Source organism: Pseudonaja textilis, chromosome 4 (genome assembly GCF_049901715.1).
Source record: "Pseudonaja textilis isolate UNSWEBS1 chromosome 4, rPseTex1.2, whole genome shotgun sequence".
Taxonomy (NCBI): Eukaryota; Metazoa; Chordata; class Lepidosauria; order Squamata; family Elapidae; genus Pseudonaja; species Pseudonaja textilis.
In genome coordinates, this window is record NC_141993.1 from 13,479,959 (window position 1) to 13,503,174 (window position 23,216).

Sequence of the window (23,216 nt, forward strand, 5' to 3'; positions counted from 1 at the left end):
TTTAAGGATCTGTTCTATAGATAAGAGATGAGATATGGAACATAATAGTAGTTACATTCTAAGAGAAGTTGATAAGTTGTTAAAATTGTTTTTACTTATTGTGATGAGGGGGTAAGTCACTTCTTTATATAGTTGATTTACAACTATAATGGAGCCTGCCCATTACCATCCTAAGTCATGATAGTCATAAAGGGGGTCGGTCACATGACTGACCTGATTTTATGACCTTTGTTGTTAGGCGAATGCAGCAAAGCAAAAGCTTGCTATGAGAGTGGTTGAGCCAAACGTAAGAAGTAACTACCAGTTTTCAGTAAAACCATTGTAAAATGCAGTCACATGACAGGAAGACACTGCCAAAGCTGTAAATGCAGCCTCTTTGCCAATGCACCTGAAATGCAGCCACACAGCCACAGGGTAGTGCACAACTGTCGGAACTTCAGATCCAAGGCATAATAAATAGCCACCGGACAGACAGCTCCATAGGAACTGTTTAAATGATTATATATATTTCTTTACTTTTTGTTTGCTACATTGTTTTTTCTTTTTCCCTGTATACTTTTTTCCCCCTTCGCTATTTTTTCTTTCTATTCTTTTATCTTTCAGGTTTTGTTACTTACAAAAATAAGAGGAATTCCTTCAGCCACAACTAGTAACTGGTACCTTCTATGAAGATAGCAACGCTACTTGAATTCAGCTTAATCTTCATTTATATACTGCTTGCTACCCTGGGCAGAATTGTAACAGGCATGTATTTGAAACCAGGGCATGTGGGAAAGATTCCAGTATGTTACTGGCAGATAACGCTGCATTTTGGACAATCAATCGTCTTTGCCCCTTAATACAAATATCTAAACATGTAGGGTTTTTTCCCCATTGCTATGCATTTTCTACTCATAAATCCTGATTTTTGGCATTTTTGCTGATGAAGAGCAGTACTTTAATCTCCAGAGCTTTCCTCCTGAAAAGATTAACTTGCCATAGATTGAGAAATTACAACTGTGCCCAACAGATACTATTTAATCATAATCATGCTTTCTAGCTACATGATGATGTAAAAAGATTGAATTCAATGAGATGTTAAAGGCTGTGTTGACATGGCTGTTATTCATTGTTAAAGTGGAACACATTTTTAGTATATCTATTTTTAGTATAGATTTGCAACTAATGTACCTCCATGATATTTTAAAACCCCTTATTTCATCTGTACGTTGCCTTTTTATCCCCCTTTCCTGTCTTGTTTTTATGTCTATTTACATATCTTCTTTAATGTCTAATGCAAACAAAAAAAGAGGCAAGTCAAGGAACTTAAAAGAAACTGCATTTCACGGGATGAATCAATCACTCCAAGCCAAAAAGAAGTTTAGGAAATGTTTTATTTTTTAATTTAAAATACTTACAGTTTTCCCTTCTGGCAGATATATAAGCTGGCTAAAATAATTCTGTAACTTGGCATAATTTACAATATAACTGCAATGTAACAAAACCAATTAGTCACCCAAGATTAAGCATACATGATATAAACAAAAACACATCCAAAATGAAAATATACTTAAATCACTAATTACAGCTCTTCACATATTTTCTGGAAAAATCATCTTTATTGATACAGGAAGAGCAAATCTTATTAAGAAACTTTTAACAGGAAGGGAATTGAAGAGGCCCAAAGACCTTGTTTTTTCTAATGTGCCTTCCCTTTGAGCCTTTATTTTATTATTTTATATTATGTATTCAAGAAGATCAAAGGCTTCCATAGTTCAGGATACTCACCTTAAAATCAGAACCCAGAAATACTTAGTTAATCCACAACATAGGCCTATGAAGAATAAAAATAATCTTTGGGCACTGAGAACATGCGGGTCAGAATATTTAGCGGTGCACCTGTAAGCAACTAGAAGTGCACAAGTTTCCTCTCTCACAACTGAAGCCATACATCCTCTAATTTTCAGGCACATCTTTTTCTCACAGCTCCTTAAAAAACCCCACAACGCATGCCATAATTAGCAGGAAAAATAACTCTAGCACTTCTGAATTCTTTCCCCAAGGGGAAAAGGGAAGTTCACAGCCTGCTGGCAAAGACGTCACAGGACAGTTATTGCTGCTAAAGGCAAGAATAACAGAGCAATTTTGCAGCTCTCCTGTTACTACATCCTCTTAGCTCCAAGAATGTGGCCTGGGGTTGCACAACGGGCTAGGGCTAAACTCCGGCCGACTCGTTTGCAGCCAGGTATTCGGTACAGACCTTGCCAAGGTGATTTTTAATAGCCCAGGAAAGGGTAGGAAAACCCCAGGAAAACTTGGCAACCAATAAACCGTGGTGAACGACGCTTGTTCTGCCCTGTTTTGATTCTCCTCCCCAGCAGCCGCCCGTGGACTGTAGAGCTTTAGAGCTAAAGAGCGGCCGTCTTCAGCCTCCCCTCTGCCGATAAGAGGAAAGCCGCTTGCGTTTCGGCGAGGGCCAGGCCATACGCCTTCAACCGGAGGAAAGACCCGAATCCAGCGGGCCAGAAGGCAGCCCAGCCACCGCGCCGCTCCGGTGCCTTCTCCTCGGCCCCTTGGCCCAGCCGCTGCTCCTCGCCACAGCCGGGGCTGGATTTGCAACTGCATCCCCCCGCTAAGCGCGACTTAGCCGGCGCCTTTCCCGCCGCCATGCCGGAAAGCGGAGGGGCAGCGCCGCGTTTGCAGGCACCAGCCGCACCTGCTGGAAAGGCTCCCCCCCCCCCCCGCCTCAGCTCCCTCCTGACCCCGACGGCCTAAAGGGCGAGCCAAGGCCCGCTTGCCCCAGGCGCTGCTGCTCCGGGCTCGGCTGCAGGCGGCGGCGGGTCCGAGCAGGAAAGCGGCGCTCTCGGCCCGACGGGGAGGCGCCTCCCCAGGCAGGAAAGCGAGCGGCGGCCGCCTCGCCCGGCCCGTCACGCAGGCGCAGCCTCCGCCGCTCCGCCCGCCAAACGCGGCGCTTCAAGCGGGCCCTCAGGGAGGCGGCTTCGGTGGCGGCGGCGGCGGCTCCTTGGATGCTTGGCCGCGGAGATCTCGCGGTGCTGGCGGCCGGCCCGGGCTGCCTTCAGACGCCGCCTCCTTTTTGTGTCGGGGTCGGGACTGTGCGCAGTGGAGCGGGCGGGGAGGCGCGCCGGCGGCAGCGGGAGCAGCAGCAGCGGCGGCGGCGGCGGCGGCGGAGGAGGAGGAGGAAGAGCCGGAGCCGCAGCGGCCGGAGGCGGGAAGGAGGAGCGCGCTGGTCTGCCTTCGCCAGCGCCGCCGGAGCCTCGCCCAGTCCGATGTGCCTCCTCCTGCGGCGGTGGCGCTGCTGCTGAGCCAGCCGACGTGCCGGCCGAGCCTTGCCGTCTCCCGCAGTCCGAACATGGCCACCCCGGCAACGTGCACCCGCTTCACCGACGAATACCAGCTCTACGAGGAGCTCGGCAAGTACGTCTCTCGCCCGGCCGCCTGCCTGCGCGGCGCAGCCCCAGCACCGCCGCGCCTTCCGGGGGCCCTGGAGCCGTCGCGGGTCGCCTTCGCCTCGGCCTCCCGGGGTCGGTTAGCTTCCCCGGGCTTGGCAGCGCCGCCCGCTCAGCCCCTGGACGCTGCGGTCTTGCCGCAACTCCCCTCCTCGGCCGCCGCCGCCGCTGCCCGCCCGCCCCCTCCGGAGTTGCTCAAGCGAGCTGCAACTTCTGCGGCCGACGGGGGCGGAAAAGGGCAGCGCCGAGGCAGCTGGAGGGCCCCCGTCCCCGCGGAACCCAGGCCAGGGAGCTGCGGCACCGGCGCCCGCTCCGGGGACCTGGGGGCCGGGGAAGCCAATCTCGGCGCTCCCGCTGGGCAGGCCAGCCTCACCTGTCTCGCTTCGGCTCCAACTTCGAGACTGCCCCCCCCCTCCCGCCCGCCCCAGGGCTCCCTTCTGCATTACGGCAAGCGCCGTTGCTACGTTTCTCCTACCTCAAGCTCGGCTCCCCGTGTGCCTCCCCTCGCCCCGCACCGCTTCTGCCTCTTCCCGCCTGCCTTCTTCTCCCCGATGCCCACTCTGGGTGAAGGAGCAGCGTCTGGGAAGGGAGGGGATTAGGGATACCCAGGGGCACCTCCTTCTTGCCCCGGTCTCTGCGCTTGGACCTTGGGCTGGTCTGCTTTAACTTCTGTGCAGGAATGGAAGCCGGGTGGAAAACGTCTTTATCAGGGCAAGGCGGGGACAGCTGGGTCCCGACCTAGAAAGGGTCCCTTAGATCAGGGCTCTCCAACCTGGGCAGCTTGAAGCCTGGCGGACTTCAACTCCCAGAATTCCCCAGCCAGCTGAGTTGAAGTCCGCCAGGCTTCAAGCTGCCCAGGTTGGAGAGCCCTGCCTTGGAAAGATGGACTTCACTCCCCATGGCTCCCAAGCAAAGTACTTCGGAATCCTTTGCCTTGCAAATGGGCAAGTCCACTGCTGACTTTAAAAACGGAATTCTTGCCTGCAAATCGTAATTCGAACATAGTCTGCCTTTCCCATATAGTGTCTGGGGGTCTCTCTTCTCTCCACTTACCCCCTAGCCCCATAGAAGGGGAGTCAGATGCTATCTTCTGCCATCCATGCCAAACTGCAAACCAACCTCCCCCCACAAGGGGAAGGGGATGGCGGGCGACATTTTCCTTGCTTTTTGGGCTGGCCCCTATTTCAGGGTGCTGCCTCTTGCTTTCTGAGCACCAGACAAGATGGGGATCCCGTTTTTCCTCTCAGAGAAATGGAGGCTTCCAACCTACTTTGTCCACAGTATTACGACTTTGGAGGAGGCTGCTTTGAGGTGGCTTGTGCTTGTCTGTCTTAGGGCTGGGGCTTCCCTTGCTAAATTTGGATTGACCGTGTTATAAAAGGCCACTATGAAATACATATCGAAGCTCTTCCCATTAGAGTAACAGTATTTCACCTCTGCAGTTGGGTGCTAGAAAAGTTGGAAGAGGAGTGACCATTTGAGATTTCCCCATCCATTTGCTCTGCTGCTTTGGAAGGCTTAGTGCTGAGCTCTTCCAATGTGTTTGTGGGGGCCTCTGTTGAAGAAACTGAGTAATGGATTATAGTGAGCTCATTTGGGGTTGTGTTCATGGTTAATCAAATTAGCAATAGTCACAGAACACACTGAACCATAACCACATTATTTTAGTTCGTATAATCTATTGAGCTACAAACTACATTTCAACTGCAATCCTGGTTTCTGTGTCCAAAGAGATAGTAGGAGGTCAGGCTGGAATCCAAGAGTAAATTAAGTTAACAAACCACAAAACTTGTCACTTTTTTTTTAAAAAAAAACACCATGCTGGCTGTTTTCCAAACCGTCAGAAGCTCCTTCTCTTTTTCTAATAATTTTTCAGTTTTTAGTTCTATTACCAATTGAGCATATGGGTTCTTTAATTAAATACCTTGACAGATTTAATCCTTTGTTCTTGATTCAGTTTCACGGAATCAGTCTGTCCATATTTCTTCTAGGGGTGCTTTCTCAGTGGTACGGAGATGCGTGAAAAAAACCTCATCTCAAGAATTTGCTGCAAAGATCATCAATACCAAGAAGCTGTCAGCAAGAGGTGAGCATCCGAGCATTGGTTTTAATCAAATTCCTATACAGAATAATGTTGGAGAATTGCTTCTTAATTGACTCTTAATTGATACAGTGTGGCAAATGTTATCATTGATCTTCTTGGAATCGGTGTTTCTTTTGGCTTTGATTTTGGAGTATGCTGCTGCCTCCAAGCTCATAGCTAGAATGGATTCATTTCTTACTAGATACTAAAGTCTGAAACATTCTGAATCAATGCTTAATAGTTAGCATCAAATTAACTACCTACTTAATAGCTCACTCAAACTATTAGGGAGTTAGTTGGTGTTATACTTTCAGAAGTATAGAACGCATTATGACTCTGTATTTGGACTGGTTCTTTTTAAACTCACAGGGGCTTAGTTCTACATAACTTTGCTTAGAGCTGCATTGAAATTGGCCGAAAAGATTACATCAGGCTTCTCCAATTCAGGTGTATTTTATTTCACATTTTGAAGCCTAGAAGAATGTTTGAATTGGAAAGAGAAGGGGATTGTTAGAGGAATTGTCTAGGACCCTTGTCCTGAAGCTGATAGTATTAGAAGCAATAATGTTTTTGTTTTTAGTGTTGCGATTTGGGGCTTGATTTTGTGACTATTATTTATTATAGCGATGCATTATTCTGGTCTGGGAATTTGACATGTGAAAAATCTGTTGTGGAATTTATAAAGAACAAAAAGAATCAATAATAAAGTAATGTTTTCTCTTCAGGGATGTTATTCTTTCAATGGACTTACACATTACTAACACACAACATTAACGCCACATTACTTGAATACATGTGTGAAATGGTACTCACATGATGCATAAAATGATGTATTCCTTGATGTTTATCTACTCCTCCAAAATCTCTGTTCATACTTGAAGAAGCCCATCATAGCATGCCACCGTGCTTTTATACTGTTTTGAGTAGCTTGCAGTGGCATGAAATGTGTAATAATCCAATTCAAGTACAAACGTTTATTTATTCAGTGCCTTCTATAGCAAATAATTTACATATTCTGCGTAATTAACCGGTATGTATTATGTTATTTTCCCTTGAAGCCAGGGTATTGATTTAATCCTAATCAATGTGTTATTTTTTTACTCATTTTCCCATTATCTTGCCTGTTTTCAGGTTGCAATGCATCTCACCGATGGCATGCAGTACTTGAATGAAAGAGTTTTCTTCGTTGCAATATTGTTATTGTTTCTTCTTGTAATTCCTCCATGACATAATTGTATCTTCAGTTCAGCGTCTTCTTAATTTCCTCCCTCCTCCTTTTTAGCAACTTCGACAGTAACAGCCTCAGCCTGTTAGGCAACAACAGTCACTTTTCTTTGCTCTGACTTAAGAGCTCCCAACCAGGAAATTCCTGGTTTATAACGTATTTTGGGCATGAGTTTGAGGAAGAGGTGTCTACTCTTTCAACATGGGGAGAGTAAGGATCCACAAAGGCTTTTTCAACCACTGTAGTAGATGGTGGAAAATCAAAGACCCAAACAGGTGCAGCGTTGGTAGAGAAAACTTTTCTCTTGCTTTCCTACTGCAAAATATAGATTATGATTATTTTTATTTACCACATTTATGTCTTTATTCCTGCAATCCCTGATTTCTTTTCATGGCAATCCTATTGTATAAGAAAGATGTCAGTTGTCCTAACAATTTCCTTAATGTCTCGGTGGAAATTAGAATTTCCCATTGTCACTTGTAAGTGTCGCGTGTGTCCAGTCTTTGGTTTTTCAGTGCATTTTGGAAGAACTATAAAGTAATAATTAGGGCAGCTAATACTGTGCTGCAGTTTTGGTTTCTCTGACATACCCTAGTCAGAGAGGTGTATCAGGTGGAAGAAAGAATAATGGGTTACAAAAAATAGTGCACCAAACTTCATTAAAAAGACTACATAATTTTATTCAAATTCCTGACAAACTTATGCAGCTTTGGGAGAATAATTTCAAAGGAAAAATTGATTTATTTGCTCATCGGTTATGGTGTAAGAGAAATGAGATGTGGATTGATTGATTGATGAAATTAATAGCAAAAATAAAACCATTGGACTAAAGGATCTGTGACTGTGAAGAATGGAGAATTATTATTCACATATTGTAAGATGAAACAGTCAGATAACAAAGTCTGAGCTTCTACAAATTAGTAGCAGCGTTCATTATTAAATGGGGGCAGTTGTGTTCTGGCAAAATCAATACAAATATTAGTGGTGCCAGGAATCATGGAGAGTTGTTTTTTGGTGATGATAGGAGATACTGCCTTATTGTTTTTGTAATAAGGCAGCTGTAATACGTGACATCTCAAAGCTATCCAGAGCTTAGGAGCAGTTATAAGGCAGAAAATATAAAGGAGTGATCGGTCTAAAATGACAACAGCATCCAAGTTGATTCCTGATTACAAGTATACCATAAAAGATGGAAGGAGAAGATCACTTTTTATCTCTTCCAGGAAAACCATGGGTCAGATCTCGCGACTGCACATCTGTAAGGAAAATCACATGAATTTCTATTGCTGTTGGTTCTGCTGTCATTTTCCTCTTGTTGGGCTCAGATTGCTGGTTGCTCTGTTGTGTGGGAAAATGTGTCTGAAGTTGGGCTTTGCTTTTGACCATATGTTGTATGCAACAAGATTGCCATACAAATCTGTTCCTTGTGAATCACCACTATGTGGAGATGGCAAAATAAACCACAGTACACACACAGAGTGATTGTGCAGATTGTGATAAGGGTGTGAAAATTACAAGAAACAAAATCTGTCAGTTGTCATGATATCTAAATCATGGAATAAGAATTTAAGGGCCCAGACAACTATTGAGCTGCAATAAAACATGAGTTGTTATCACTAGCCAAGGAAGTCATAGGTAGTTAGTTATTCTAGCTGATTTCGGGCTTGGTTGTCTAAATGTCAGTGATAAATGATCATGCTTGTTCTAAAGATGGTGGATTAATTCATTTCAGCATTTTTGAGAACCGTGAAGGGTGGAGTCCTGAGTATATAATATAATATGTAATATTGAATAGAATAGCAAAGTAGGAAAATACGTAAAGTCAGAAAATACCAAGAGGAACCCTTTGGGTCTCCGTATATAAAGAACCTCTGCTGGAAAAAGGAATCTGGCAGAGGGTGTAGGATCAGATATAGCTCCGGGTGACCTAAGAGGTGTTTAGTTTCTCTGGTGCTTCAGAGCAGCAATGAGAGTCAAGACTATGACTAAATACTCGGCCCAGAAAGCACTGGAGCCACAGTAACGCCAGCTGCAAAGTGGCAGTGAGATCTCGCCACCCCATCTCTTTCTTTACAAATCCAGGCTGCTTGTAAGAAAAGCCTGTGGTGCAGTGTTTCCTCTAGCAAGTACTATTTGGCCCTGATCGTTACTGCTTCCTTTAAATACCAGCTTTTTTACTATTTCGGTACTCTCTTGAGTCACATGCTCTAGTATACGCTTACGTCCTTTCCTTTAACGTGTGTTGGCCCTCTTATCTGCGAAATAAAACTGGTTTAGAGTGGGGCAGCTTACATTTCTTAGTACATACTTCTGTGGGAGCCAAGATTCTTGATGCTGACAGAGACATTGAAAACAGAAGTGAACGTTTGCTTCATTACCAGGGTGGCTGTTGTAATCGTCCTGTTTGGTGCTCTCACTAGCTTGAGGTTAGTAGAAGCAAGGCTGAAGAACTGCAATCTATTCTAGTAAGGAAGGCGGTGGATTAGTGGAAAGCCTTGTCTCCTGCCCCGTGCTTCCTCTGCAGCCTTCTTTCCTTCCTCGTCTCTTGAATCCGTCTTACTCTGCCTGCAACACACGAGGTAGGCTCTTGACTTGGATGCAGATATTGCATTGTAAAGGTTTAACACACTGCTAAACCTTGACGTGGATTTAGAATAGTAGCTGTCATGGCTGTGACTTTAGTCCAGAATTGATTTAGTAACTGGAAAAGAGGCATTGGATTTGTTTCTGGCAACACTTTAGGGAGAGAAGCGCAGGCTATTAAACTGAAATGTTTGTCTGCTGTTATAGCTTTTCCCTTCATGATATCTGTGCTGAAGTCACATGGGTTTCCTTTGCTCTCTTTGAGAGCCACCTCTTTCTGTAAAAAGTATTAATAGAATATTTTCAGAGTGGATAAAATAAAATATGCTGAATCCTTTTCCTCAAGCCTAGCAAGGAACAGAGGCCATCCCTGGGCCACAGGCCACACCTGACTGCCCATCTGCCATGCCAAGATAATGTTCTGCTAAAATTGAAGTTAAATGGTATATTTTTCCCCTCCGAAATAATGCTAACGAGGCCTTCGGGAGGGAAGATGCCCTTCCATCCATTCCCATTCCCAAATTTGGCTGAAACCAAGCTGCTGAAATTTCTGAACAGTGATGCAGTTTTTACCCATTTTGGGAGTGAGGAATAAGTGTGGCCTGCTCTTATCCCTCCAGCCAAGCTTCTGCTTCCTTTCCCATATTTAGGCCAGCAAAATAGGCAAAAAAAAACAACCCCACACACATTTGTCTCCTCCATTCTTGTTATATAACACTGATGATGTCTGGTGCCCAGAAGAGGGCAAATAGGAACAGAGTAAACTAGAACAGTAGAGCGAGAGGAACCATTTGAATTTCTGTAGGTAAAAAGAACTGGTTAAAAATAAAAGAGTGGAATCTGGCAGAGGATGTAATGGTTAGGTATTGCTATGGGTGGCCTGAGAGGTGTTCAGTTTTTGCAGGGCTCTGGAGTAGCAATGTAAGTCAAGACTCTGGCTAAATATAGGTAGTCGTGGATTAAACAACTACTGTATTTGTTTAAAGACCATTAGAAGTTACAGCGGCACTGAAAAAAGTGATTTATGACTGGTTTTTTTTCACACTTACAACTGTTGCAGCATCCATGGTCATGTGATCAAAATTTGGAGACTTGGCAACTGACTCGTATTTATGACTTTTGCGACCTTCTGACAAGCAAAATGTCAGCCTTCAAGACTCCTTTCCTTTCTCTCGCATCTTTCAGCTGCCATAGTAACGGGGGGAGGGTGAAATAGTTCGGCTTTGTGGGAGTGGGAAATGTGCTATAGAATGAATTGTACAACTTGGGGAAAACTTTATGGTTTATGCTTATTTGCTTGCTTACTGCGCAACTGCAGCTCTTTATCAAAGTAGGCCAAGGTCAACAGCCAGATGCCTGCATCACCACCTGAAGATGCTCCACATGACATTATACACATCTTTGATTGGATGGACCGTTTGAACTATTGTGGGTGATTTATGACGTTGCAATCACTTTGTATATGTGCTTTTCAAGTGTAAATCCTCAGATCTAGAATTCTTTTGATGCTATCACTTGATTTCCAGTAAAAGTTTCTTTTCTTCATAATAATGGAGTCTAAGAGTGTCTTGGATTTTGAATGGATCATCTGACATTATTCTATGAGGAAGTTAGATTCACTTAACAACCGTGTTACTAATTTAACAACTGTAGTGATTCACAGAATTTACAACCAAGAATGGTTGTAAAATGGGGCAAAACTCACTGAACAACTATCTCACTTAACAACAGAAATTTTGGGCTCAAATGTGGTTGTAGGTTGAGGATTACCTACACTGGCCAAATGGTTGAGCACTTCTAGCTCAGCAGAGATGGTGTTGGAAGCAACGAGATGTTATTCCAGTTGAAAGTTAATGGCATCAAGAATGCTTTCATTCTTTTACTGGGTGTTCAAGCTGTTCCATTTTCTTTTTCTTTCTTTTGTTTTGTTTTGTTTTTTGCCTGGAAGAGAATCTCTTTTAATAGTGATTCTCAGCCTTAAGCCTGGAAGCACTATTTCCTTGCTTGGTCATGTTGCAATTAAGCATCCTGTTCTTCATGTAATTAAATATGGGCCATTGAGAGACTAATTTGCATTAAGGTTGTGACTTGCTGTAATGTTTATGTCTCACTAAACAGTCAAGAAAGTCCTTTCTCCCCTTTTCCCTTTCTCTGCAGCCAGTTGCATTGGATAAGGGAGCTCCGGAGTAAATTGTGATGGAATGACGTGAATGACCCCATATCACCCAACCAAATAAATCTAATTCATTTATAGGATTTTTATCCTGCCCTTCAAACAAAAGCTCCCCAAGTGGCTTATGTATAATCAATGAAAAATGCATTGTGTGTTGCAAACTTACAAACAAAAGAGATAATCCAGAAAGGAAAAAGTACATGGAGAAAGGTGAGATAATGATCTCTTTCCCCTCCCCCATTCTTGGGCTTAAAAAAGAGCTACTGTAGGTCCAGGAATGGCGCTGATACAGTTGGATCTTTTAGCAACTGCCTTACTTCCTCATTAGGGTCTAATTTGGCTTGATAAAATGACAGGTGTTGTGGTTCTTCAGTTTACAGGACTGGGGAGCATTTGTGGGATTGGAACTACTGATCATCCTTCTGAAGGAGATGCTGGAACTCATTCATTGTGATATCAGTGGGAGGGACATGGTAGGACCCAAAGTTGTTTTTGGACCCAAATTCCAAAAGAGAACTGGACTTCCTTGTTTTTTTTACTTTGAAAATGTTTCACTTCTCATACAATAAGCTTCAGAAGAAAAGTGAAATGTTTTCAAAGAAAAAAACAAAGTCTAGTTGTCTTTTAGAAAATTGCCTTTGGGAAAACCATGATTGGGTGATTGAGAGTCTCCATAGAGAGTTCGGAGTACCCTGGTAGTTTCTAAGCTTAGTTTTTGAAGATATGGATGAGAGTTAGGCAAAATGCTTGTATCAGGTCTTCACCCTGAAAAACCACCTCAAAACAGACCAGTATCAATACTGGCATCATGTTGCCCAAATTGGAGTGCGGCGAGTGTAATGTGGGTTGACCAGTCTTGCTTTGAAAACTATGTTTAAGTGAGGTATGGAGTATTTCTGCTACCTAATCAAATTGCTTCCTCCCATGTTCCCTAAGAGTACTGCACTGTGAAGCTTTAGATTTCAGGCACAGTTACAAGGCAGTGTAGTCAGGAATGAAAATTAGAGTTAAGGTGTTGATTTGAAATTGGCTAAAGGAAAAAAAAACCAAGTATGTGAAAGTGAGCAAAATGATTAAATACAGTAAGACCAAATAATATTTGAGTGCAGATGGGCAAAGGAGCTTCAGGAAATGGGTAACTGAGTAGAAGGAATCAAATTTAACTTGGAAAGTCAGCAGATGGTTTTTGAATCTCCAACTGGATTGTTTTGATTTAATGTACAAATTAGCTGTAGAGCTAACTATCACAAGTCTTTGTACTGAAAGTAATTTGTGGTTCATCTTCAAGTGTTGAAATTGATGCAGACATAATATTGGGGTTTAAAAGGGCTGGATTGACAAGTAGTAGTCTGTTAAAACTTTTTTGAATAACAAAACAAATATAGAAACAGCTGAGCAATGATATTCAAGTAATAATATTTGGTAATATGCTTTTGTTAGACAGGTTTTCTTTTTCTCTTTTGCTTGTGTCCAATTCTTAGATGCTTCCTGGATAAGTCCCTGGAGTTTTCCTGGCAAGGTTTTTCAGGAGTGGTTTGCCATTGCCTCCTTCCTAGGGCTGAGAAAAAGAATCTGGCCCAAGATCACTGAGTTGGCTTTGTGCTTAAAGTGGGACTAGAACTCCTGCGCCCTAAGCACTAAACCAAAGTGGCTCTCAAATTTCAGGTTTGGGATCACGTTTTAAACTTTTTTATACTGAATTATCTGTTAGTTTCCCAGAATTCCCAGTCAAGAAGCAAAGCTCTAGTAATACAAAATTATATAGGAATAACTCCCAAGTACAAAATTCCAAGCAATTTTCAGCGTGATCCACAGCTGTTCCAGATGTGCATCCCCCCCCACAGGAAACTGCCATACTTGTTTGAAACAGCAATTCCCGACTTCAATTGTGTACTTTGCGGAAGCTGCTTCGAGTATAGCCCAGTGGGCTTGGGGGAAAAAAATAGGACCTTCTGTAGCAGACAAAGAATAGTTTTTCAACTTGTGGAGAGAACATCTTGATTTTCCCAAACATAGCATCGCTAACATGAGGCATATTCAAGGCTTTTTCTTCATAAACTCATTTGGTAATGATTAGTCTGAAGGTATTTGTATTTAAAGTCCTGTTTCTCTCTGCTCCATTTTTGTGGTGGCTATCAATTGCTTAATAATATGTCCAGATGTCTTTTTCATGAAGGCATCATTGGAAATGGCCCATCCTACTGTCTCCTCCCAACTTTGTACCACTAGCATATACATTATTATAGCAGTAAAAAGTTGGCACCGAGAGTCTGAAATGGAAAGATGACAAATAAATAAATAAATGGAAAGATGACCAAAAAATAAATAAATCAAATCAACAAATAAATGCTTTATCTTACATATTGGCAAAAAAAATCAAAAAATAAAATACAAGCTAAATAGTTAAGACCTTGTTGAGGATCCAAACTCTGTCAAGGACCTTGGAGTACTCATCTCAAATGATCTAAGTGCTAGAGCCCACTGTAACTACATAGCCAAAAAGTCATTAAGAGTTGTTAACCTAATCCTGCGTAGCTTTTTCTCCAGTAATATCACTCTACTAACTAGAGCATATAAAACATTTGCTAGACCAATACTTGAATACAGCTCATCAGTCTGGAACCCGCATTACATATCTGATATTAATACAATTGAGAAAGTCCAGAAATATTTTATGAGAAGAATCCTCCACTCCTCTACTCGTAGCAGAATACCTTATGCCACCAGACTTGAAATTTTAGACCTAGACAACCTAGAACCACGCCGCCTTCGGTTCAATCTAAGTATAGTATATAAAATTATATATTACAATGTCCTACCTATCAATGAATACTTCAGCTTCAACCAAAACAATATACAAGAGCACTAAATAGATACAAACTCAAGATAAATCACACCAAACTTGATTGCAGGAAATACGACTTCAGCAACAGAGTGGTCAATGTCTGGAATGCTCTATCTGACTCTGTGGTTTCTTCCCCAAACCCCCAAATCTTCAACATTAGATTCTCTACTATTGACCTCACCCCCTTTCCTAAGAGGTCTGTAGGGAGCGTGCATAAGCGCACCAAAACGTGCCTACTGTCCCTGTCCTATTGTTTCTTTTTCTATTTCATATATTTATAACCATGTTTATACTTATACCTGTTATCTAATAATTGTTTGACAAAATAAATAAATAAAAATAAATAAAATTGGTTGTGTTCAACTGATATATTCCTCCTTTAGTTTATCATGAAAGCCTAACCATTTTTTTGTGGAATCCCAGAATATAATTTGGAAAAAAAATCCCAATTCACTTATCTGATAACTGAAATTGGGCTCAAATGTCTTCATTTGTGAAGAAATCTGGATATATCTGCAACATTAGCACACTTTCCTAGATTTCCTAAATGTGATGCCTTTCTGGACTAGCAACCATTAGAAAGCTAGTTATTTAGTATCTGGTTAAATTTTTCCAGAAAACATTGAAATAGTAGGCACGTGTCTTGCCAATTAGAAGATGGTTGTCAGTGTTTGATAAAGTGAAAGAAAAATGCACAGTGAAAAAGGCCATAATTTGAGTTTAGACCCTTCTAGTTGAAACCTTGTCTCATTTATAAATTCACTGATGCAGTTCGGATATGCATTAGAATTATGCAGCTAGTATCTTTTTCTATAGGGAAAAGAGCTTTCATTTCTGCGGATGAATTGCCTCATAATATACATAATGGATTTGTACAACTTCTATTTATATTAAATGGTTTTAAAATGGCATTGTTTTTAGAAATTCAGTTCAAATACATATATTATGTATACATTTAAGCCCCAAAATACATAATATTCCCGAGAAATGGAAACAATAGAAAATAGAATAGAATGAATGAGCTGAAAGGGACTTTGGAGGTCTTCTAGTCCAGCCCCCTGCTCAAGCAGGAGAACCTATACTATTTTAGATAGAGAACATTGTTAATTGTAGCAGCATATTTGTTATCTGATTTCAGAAAAAGCATAACATATGTGTTCTTATTCATACTAATGTGACTGTAGACCTTGTTTTCAGGAAATTTCTTGAAGGGAGTCTTGGATTGAGTTAAATTTGTGGCTAAATTACATGAGGATTCACTCTAGCACAGAAGAGTCTTTTTCTATTCTTGTGAAAACTCTTAATGCCATAACTGCTGCATTATATAAGGAATCTAAAATCTTGGGTGGATGCCGACCAGTGAACTGATGTACTTTGCAAAAATGGCTGACATTAAAGCCAGAAAATCAGCCTCTTTGATGTATGCTTGGATTAAACAGTCTTACTCAGCACAAATCTGATGCACAGTGTGGACTTCCGGCCATGGGATCTGTAGGGAAAGCTGGCATGACCAGGAGTTCTGTAAGTTAACTTCTACATTTCTGGTGGCCTTTTTGGCTGAGGAGGACTGATGCCTTTCACATGGGTAACAATGCCCCTGCTAGACACCAGTTGAATTTAAATTCAACAATGTTCTTCTCAAGTGACACCCTGTACAATTGCATAGCAACTTTTGCTGCTAACAAAATTTATTCAAAGACTGAAGCTTTCATGAGCTTTGTCTGATGAAGCTGCTGCTTGCTATGTGCATCCAGCGAAGTGAGCTACAGCTCACAAAAACGTATGTCTTTTAGCACACTTGTTATTCAGAAAAGATACTATTGGACTCCTGATGTTTTGTCCCTCCCGGAACAAATAGATTATCCTACTGAGAAATGTCTATTATTCCAACATCATTATACTCAGCAGTTGGTCTGCAATAGTTTCATGGAGTGAATGTTCAGGTCTTGCTTTTATAAGTTTTTTTGCTGTGGTGGTTTTTGAGCTGCAGTTAAATTTGGTCTGATCTGGATGTAGATCCAGTATTCGTCTTCTTTTTTCCCCAACTCTCATCAATAAATGTAATGCAAATAATTGTTTGCTTCTGTGAGATTTAATGGGAACATAATCCTAGGTGCTGAGGATGATGGGCATTCTTGGACCTGTAGTCACTTTTCTTGGTACTTCCAAGTTCCTTTTCTCCAGCTGACATGTTTAGATTCTTTCAGTAAAAACTGACAAGCTTTTAGATCATCTTTATTTCTGAGTAAACTCTACCCTCCCCTCAAGGAAATAAAAATAGAGGGGAGCTATGCCTCAGTGCTTTGTTTGGAAATGTGCCATTCCATTTTTTTTTTGTGTGTGTGTGTGACTGGCCATGCCAGTTACGGCAGACATTTTGTGGCTAGACTGATCTCCCATGGCAACCATGTTGTGAAGTGGCCACGCAAGGGCCTCTGAAGGATGTTAAGTTCTTGAGCCACCCACTGGAGCCACACACTGCAGATTGCCTTGAGACGGAGGGAGGGAGTGTGTGGAGAATACAACTACATTTTTGGTCCTATAGAGTGTTATTTTGGTTTGTAGCACATCATGAAAACTTCCAGAAAATATTCTAAGGCCACAAGATGACAAATGCCAGGCCCTTCTCTAATCATCATACCTTAGCCCCTATTCCATTTTTAGCATATTTAAGCAAATGAAAGCAACGACAGAATTGGTAGGGGTCTTAGAGGTCATCTATTCCAGCCTCTTGGCAGTATTCGTTAAAACATTTCTGACAGACAATTGTCCAGCCTCCTTCTGAAAATAACAAAGGAGAATTCAAGACTTTATGTGGTAGCCTGTTCCATTGCCTGACAACTTAAAATAATTTTTATTTACTTGATTTATATGGCTGCTCATCTTGCTTTTATGTAACTCTAAGCAGCTTACAGTAAAGCAAATAGCACAGAATAAATGATACAAAACAAGAGTAAAACAAGAATAGCAGCAAGGCACAATCTAAACTACCGCAGGAGATGGGCTCTAACCGATGCCTGGGTCCTCAGCACAACGTCAGGTTTTTAAGGCCTTATGGAAAGCCAACAGGGCCAGGCCTATCCAACCTGAGGGGAAATGATGCTTTAAAGGGTGGGCGCTAAGGTAGACATGGCTCTCCCTCTGAGCCCTATCAGCCAACACTCCTTAGCTCCCAAAATATGCCCTTCCAGACAGATTGGATAGGATAGGTAGAAACAGTTGGAGTGAGAAGATCCTATAATTTACCTAGTATAAGCCATAAAAGGCTTTAAAGGTGACGGCCAGCATCTTGAATTGCAGCTTGAAGCACACCAGAAGTCAGTGTAGCTCAAAACACAGTGGTGTCATAAGAGCTGCATAATTGGCATCAGTAACAAAGTGCCTGTGCTGTTGCATTTTGCATCAGTTGAAGCTTCCAAATACTCCCCAAGTACAGCACCACAGGAGGTGTATTGTAGCAGTCTGGACTGGAGGTCACAAGGACAGGAGTGACTGTGAGCAGTGCCCCAACAACTGATGCATATCCCTAAACTGTGATAAAACCCTCCTAGCCCTGGCTGCCACCTGTGTTTTGAGCAGGACCTGCGAGTGCAGGAGGGCCCCAGGTTGCATATCCGGTCTGTCTGGGGCAATACCATCCCATCCAGAACCAAAGATAGAAGAACCCAGAAGGTTCAAAAACCCCAGAGCCCCTGAGTCTTCCTTGAGTTGTGAAGGGGCTTGTTGCACCCATCCAGGCTGCCACAGCTTCCAGGCACTTAGATGAAACCTTCATGGCATCACTCAGATACCATCACATATTGAATGTAGCTCACTCCAAACTGTTGGATGATCTCATCCAGTGGCTTCATGTAGATGTTAAATAGGTGGGGAGAGATTACCAAACCCCGAGGAACTCCATAAACGAGGAGTCCCTAGCTGGATCTCTCCCCTCTCTCAACATTGACTGGAACAAACTCTGGAGGAAGAAGGAAAACCAGCACAACATCATGCTGTCCACTCACAACTCTTGGAGTAGGTCAAGAAGGCACCCCAATTGATGATACCGAAAGCTATTGAGAAGTGAAGAAGAGGTATTCCTGCCACAAGTTATCCAAGAGTGCTAAGATCAGTGCTATCTTGGTCTCTGAACGGAGACTAAGATAATCCTTTTTTCCCAAAGTCCTCTGAAGTTGCAATGCAACCTAGGAAGTGATCAAAAATTATCTAAAATGATGTGGTCTAGTGATGTCTCTTGAGGAGGGGATGAATCACTGCCTGCTTAAGGGGTCTTAAGGGGTCTATGACAATTTGCCACGGTCAACTCACCATGACCAACTCACTGCAGGAAAACTCGCCATGGCCATTTCACAACAGGGCAACTCGCTGCAGGACAAGAGTTACACTAATGTCAAAGAAATTGCGGAATAGAATCATTAAAGAAAGGATGCAAAAGGAGGGATGGAACAAAATATGAATGGGAAAAATTAAAAATATTTTTATCTAAATATAATTATTAAATTGTCCTGGGGCAAGTTGGCCATGTTGAGTTGGCTGTGGCAAGTTGGCCGCAGCAAATTGCCTATGGGAAAATGTCCCATTCCTGTGCTTAAGAGGCAGCAGAACTACCCCTTCTATTAAAGAGGAATTAACCATCCTCAGAACCTAACCACACATCTCTTCCCAGGAGGCCTTAATCCTAGCAAGGAGAATTAAAGTTAGGAGGTTTGTGATGTCTAATCTGGACCTCCTTGTAATTTGAAGCCACAGATCTTGTCCCCTGGGAAAGTAAGCTCACTCTTTTTGTGTTCCTTCTGATCAGTAGTGGGATTCAAAAATTCCCACCACTGTTTCTGTGGATGTGGCTTGGTGGGTGTGGCTGCAGGGGTGGTCGTGCGACTCACGCATATGCATGACTCGTGCACACGCATGCCAACCATGTGCTTGGCACATGCCTTAAAACAGTAAAAACTAAGCTACTGTGCCTCTCAGCTGTTTAGCACAGGAATCCACTCTGCTGTGCCAAACAGCTGAGAGGTTAAAAAGGACCTAGGAGCAGGGGCAGGTGGGTGGGCCCAACTGCAGAGCATTGGAGAGACTCGGAGTGAACTGGTTCTCTGCCAGCTGATCTTCAGCACTACAGGTACACCAGAAGCAGGCCGAACCGGGAGAATACCACCATTGCTTCTGATGCTTGAGGACTACCATGGCATCTTTTCTATAGGCTAAACATACAGTACCTAGGTCCTTTGACTATAGGACTTACTTCTTTGAGGACCAACCACCATGTATGGTTGGCAGAGTTCATGCCAAATGTAAGATTGATGGATTGCAAGTGATTTTATGCAGTTTCAATTAGTTGATTTTTGGTGGGATTATAAGCAAACAATACAGCGTTAAAATATAATCAAATTATATACCAAAACAAATTTATAGTATTTACCAATTCACCTTCATTTATCCCAGGACCATCTCACTATTCACTACTTAGCTAGATCTGCAGAAACCACCTAAATAGCAAGAATGAAGGTGTAGATCTTGTTTCTGGTAGAAAGACATTCTAGAGGAGGAGTTCTCCTGCCAAGGAGGCTCTCTTCCAGTTCCCCTCTTGCTCTGTGCAGGACCCATTGAGCAGATTCTTTTTTGAGTAAGCAGTCTTGCAGATAACAGGGGTCCAAAATGACATAGACTATATAATTAGTGCTATGAATTGCATCTGGAAACTGCAAACGGAGTGCTTTTCACAATACTGGTCTTCTGTGGTAAGTATCCCATTGCTGATGTTACTGCACAGGTTATTCCAGATTATGCTCAAGAACAATGTAGAGTGAATTACAGAACTCCAGAAAGTGTTGAGAGTGTGAATTGCCAGCCCCTCCAGTCCCAACCATACCTGCCATTCCTTTGGGCTACAGTTTTCTTATTACTATTCCAGCAGGAGATGAGAGTCCAGGAGGACCTCCATGTTGCTCACCATCTCCTTTTGGGGGAGTAGAGCCTCATTGAGAATTAAAGTTGATGTTCTCCTGGTGTTAGCTGAGTTTTGAATTTGGCTCCATTTGGCCTCGGCTGTCTTAGTTCTCCCCAACTAGACCCTTGCAACCTCCAGACACAAAGGGTTTCACTGCATTTTCTGTTTGGTCTTGGGTGGCAATGTATAATTGAGCACCATCTGCATACTGAGGATAACTGTACCCCAAATAGTCATAGTTTTCCCCCACAGCTTCATGTAAATGTCAAATAGTAGAGGATAGAATCGAGCCCTCTGGTACTTCATACTAAAGTGCCAAAAGGCTCACCTTCTTTCTTCATACAGACTGCCTGAGTCCATCTACTCAGGAAGGGTAGAAGGGTACTTTTCCCACTTTTCATGTCAGAGTGCACACAGTGTGACTAGGTGAGACAACCCAGGAGCAAATATAGCACACAGGTTTGTACTGTATTTGCATATAGTGGTTTTTGTTGAGGTATTAAGATTTAAGAGCAATAGTAATAGTAATAGTAATAGCTGCCAGATGCTGTAAGTTTGATGCAATGTTAGGCTGATGAAATGAAGTTGATTCAGCATAGCATGGGTATTTTTCTTTAAGACTGGGAATTAAAGATCCCTTTAAGAGATGTTTATATAATGGCAGCCATTAGAAGGAGTATCCTCTTTCCTTGTGTCCGGTATTCATTGCAGAGTTCTCCATGTAAGAGTTAAGAAGAAGTTGTGCTTGCTTGTAAGTTATTTCGCCTTCCACGTTTATTTCTCTATATAACTGTCTTGTAGATAAATCATTGTTAAACGTCTAAGTCTCTGTGTGTTGTGTTTTGCTCCTGGGTTGACTCATAATAGCAGTCACGCTGCAAACGCTCTTGACAGTTTTATCCCTACAAAAGCATATATACATACAAGTACTTTGATACAGATCTTGAACGAACAGCAATCAGTAATCAGCAACACCACAGAAGCACACATGGAGAGAGAGGTACGCCCTCATAAGGTCTCTAAGAGTCTATTACAGCCTCTTAAAGTGGTAGCAGTCAAATAACCCTGGTGATTCATGGCTACCATTGCATCTTAATTATAACATTACGGCATTACAGCATTACAATCTTACAGCAGCTGATCAGCTATTAAATCATCATTTCCCTGAGATTTCAACCCCATAGTAGGCAGTCTAAGAAGCAAAAGGGAGCATGGTTGCTCACCCTGGGTTGAGACCCAAGTGCTGCCATGGGATGGGGTGAGCTCCCATCTTTTGCTCCAGCTCCTGCTAACCTAGCAGTTTGAAAGCCTGCATTTCCAGTAGATAAATATCACTTGGTGGGCACATTAATGGGGAAATGAAAAGAGCCCCCAACAGTGATATTACTGGCTAATCCTTTCAACGTGGAAGCCTCTTGGTGCTTCCGATGTGAATGGGATGTGATACAAGTCCAGGAAAATGCCAATGGTATCAGAAGCTACCAAATGCTCCAGGAAGATTCTTCCTATTCAAGTTCCATCATAGATAATCAACAACAGTTATCAGGTATACTTGTATTGTGCATTTCAGATAGGCTGAATTTAAAGAATGTGCTGAATCTGGGTTAACAAAAATGTTAGCCTTTAAAAAGCAGGACTCAAAATTGGATTGTTTTGGAACCTTTTCAGAGTGATTGAAACACATCCCAAAAGTTTGAATCAGTTCATTTTGCATTTGAAACATGGGTGGGAATCTACCAGTTCGGGTGAAATGGATGTTAAAGTTACAACTGGATGTTAAAGTTTGGTTCACCAAACCAGTATTTCAACCGATTGGCAGCCCCCCCACCCCCCACCCCCAGGAGTCTTCACACGATGCAGGTAATTGCAGGGTCTGTGTGGAGGGGGAAAACGGGCCTTCCAGAAATTCGGAAATGGGCCAGTTTCCGGCTTCTGGAGGGCCTCCAGAGCCTGGGGGAGGCCGTTTTCACCCTCCCAGAGGCCCAGGGGAGGCCTCTGGACCCTTGGGAGGGCAAAAACGGCTCCCCCCACCCAGGCTCTGGAGGCCCTCCAGAAGCTGGAAACAGGAAGTTCCTGTAGGCTCCGTCCACCCTAGCCCCGCCCACACAGCAACTGGGCCGCCAACCGGTTGCTGGGATTTTTGAACCCCACCCCTGATTTGAAACCATTTTAAGCTTGAGACATTTCAAATTTAAGGTGCTTGTAGTGGTTATTGCTCAGTTGAGGAGCTTCTTCAACTACTTTGAGGAGAAGTGTTTGTACATTGCCATTTTTACCATCCTTGCTTTAGAAGAAAAATGAGAGGCCTCAGAAGTCTTAAAACATCCAGCCAAAAAGCTCAGAACTCTGCATTTAGTGGCCCTGTTAGAAAATGTGGTGTACAGGCAGAATTATGTCAGCTTGATTTCCCTGTGTGTCCTTTTGCCTTGCGTGACGCCAAAAGAGGACAATTAAGAGGGTTTGGAAATATTACTGACATCAGCTGCTGCTTAATTCGGATTTTCTCTTTAAGCTATCTGTGCATCCTGTCTGTGTAATATGAACAAAAATACGTTTATATTTTTAAATATGTTCAAAGCACCCACCATCTGTGAATCTTGTTTATAACAATCCTATAATTCAGGTTATATAAATTAAAAGGGAAGTTTGAAGCTGAGAGAATATCTTACTTTAGGCCACTTAGTGGATTAGGGGCAGAGGAAAAATTATGAACTAAGGATTCTTTACATTTTTGTTGTTGTCAGACTGAAAACTTTTCTTCTTTCGTTGAGAGGCATAACCCATTTCTGCACACTGCTCAGATTATAAATAACTGAATTAGTTCATTTACATCAGTGTTTTTCAAACTTGGCAACTTTCAGATATGTGGATTTCAACTCCCAGAATTCCCCAGCTAACACGGTGCCTGGGA

At 42.6% G+C, this 23,216-nt stretch overlaps 1 protein-coding gene across 17 annotated transcripts in view; it reads left to right on the forward strand.

The window, feature by feature from the left end:
* The first annotated feature begins 529 nt into the window (after positions 1 to 529).
* CAMK2G (calcium/calmodulin dependent protein kinase II gamma) overlaps positions 530 to 23,216 on the forward strand; it is a 191,671-nt gene continuing 168,984 nt past the window's right edge. For 12 of the 17 annotated variants that reach the window (XM_087932278.1, XM_087932281.1, XM_087932280.1 and 9 more), the window contains exons 1-2: positions 2,952 to 3,414; positions 5,438 to 5,532. In XM_087932278.1, coding sequence (XP_087788404.1) covers positions 3,350 to 3,414; positions 5,438 to 5,532 — 160 coding nt within the window. In that variant the 5' untranslated portion in view covers positions 2,952 to 3,349. Of the gene's footprint in view, positions 3,415 to 5,437; positions 5,533 to 9,311; positions 9,334 to 23,216 lie in introns of those variants that run through there. The other 5 variants (XM_026710952.2, XM_026710954.2, XM_026710956.2 and 2 more) reach the window with 5 other exon arrangements.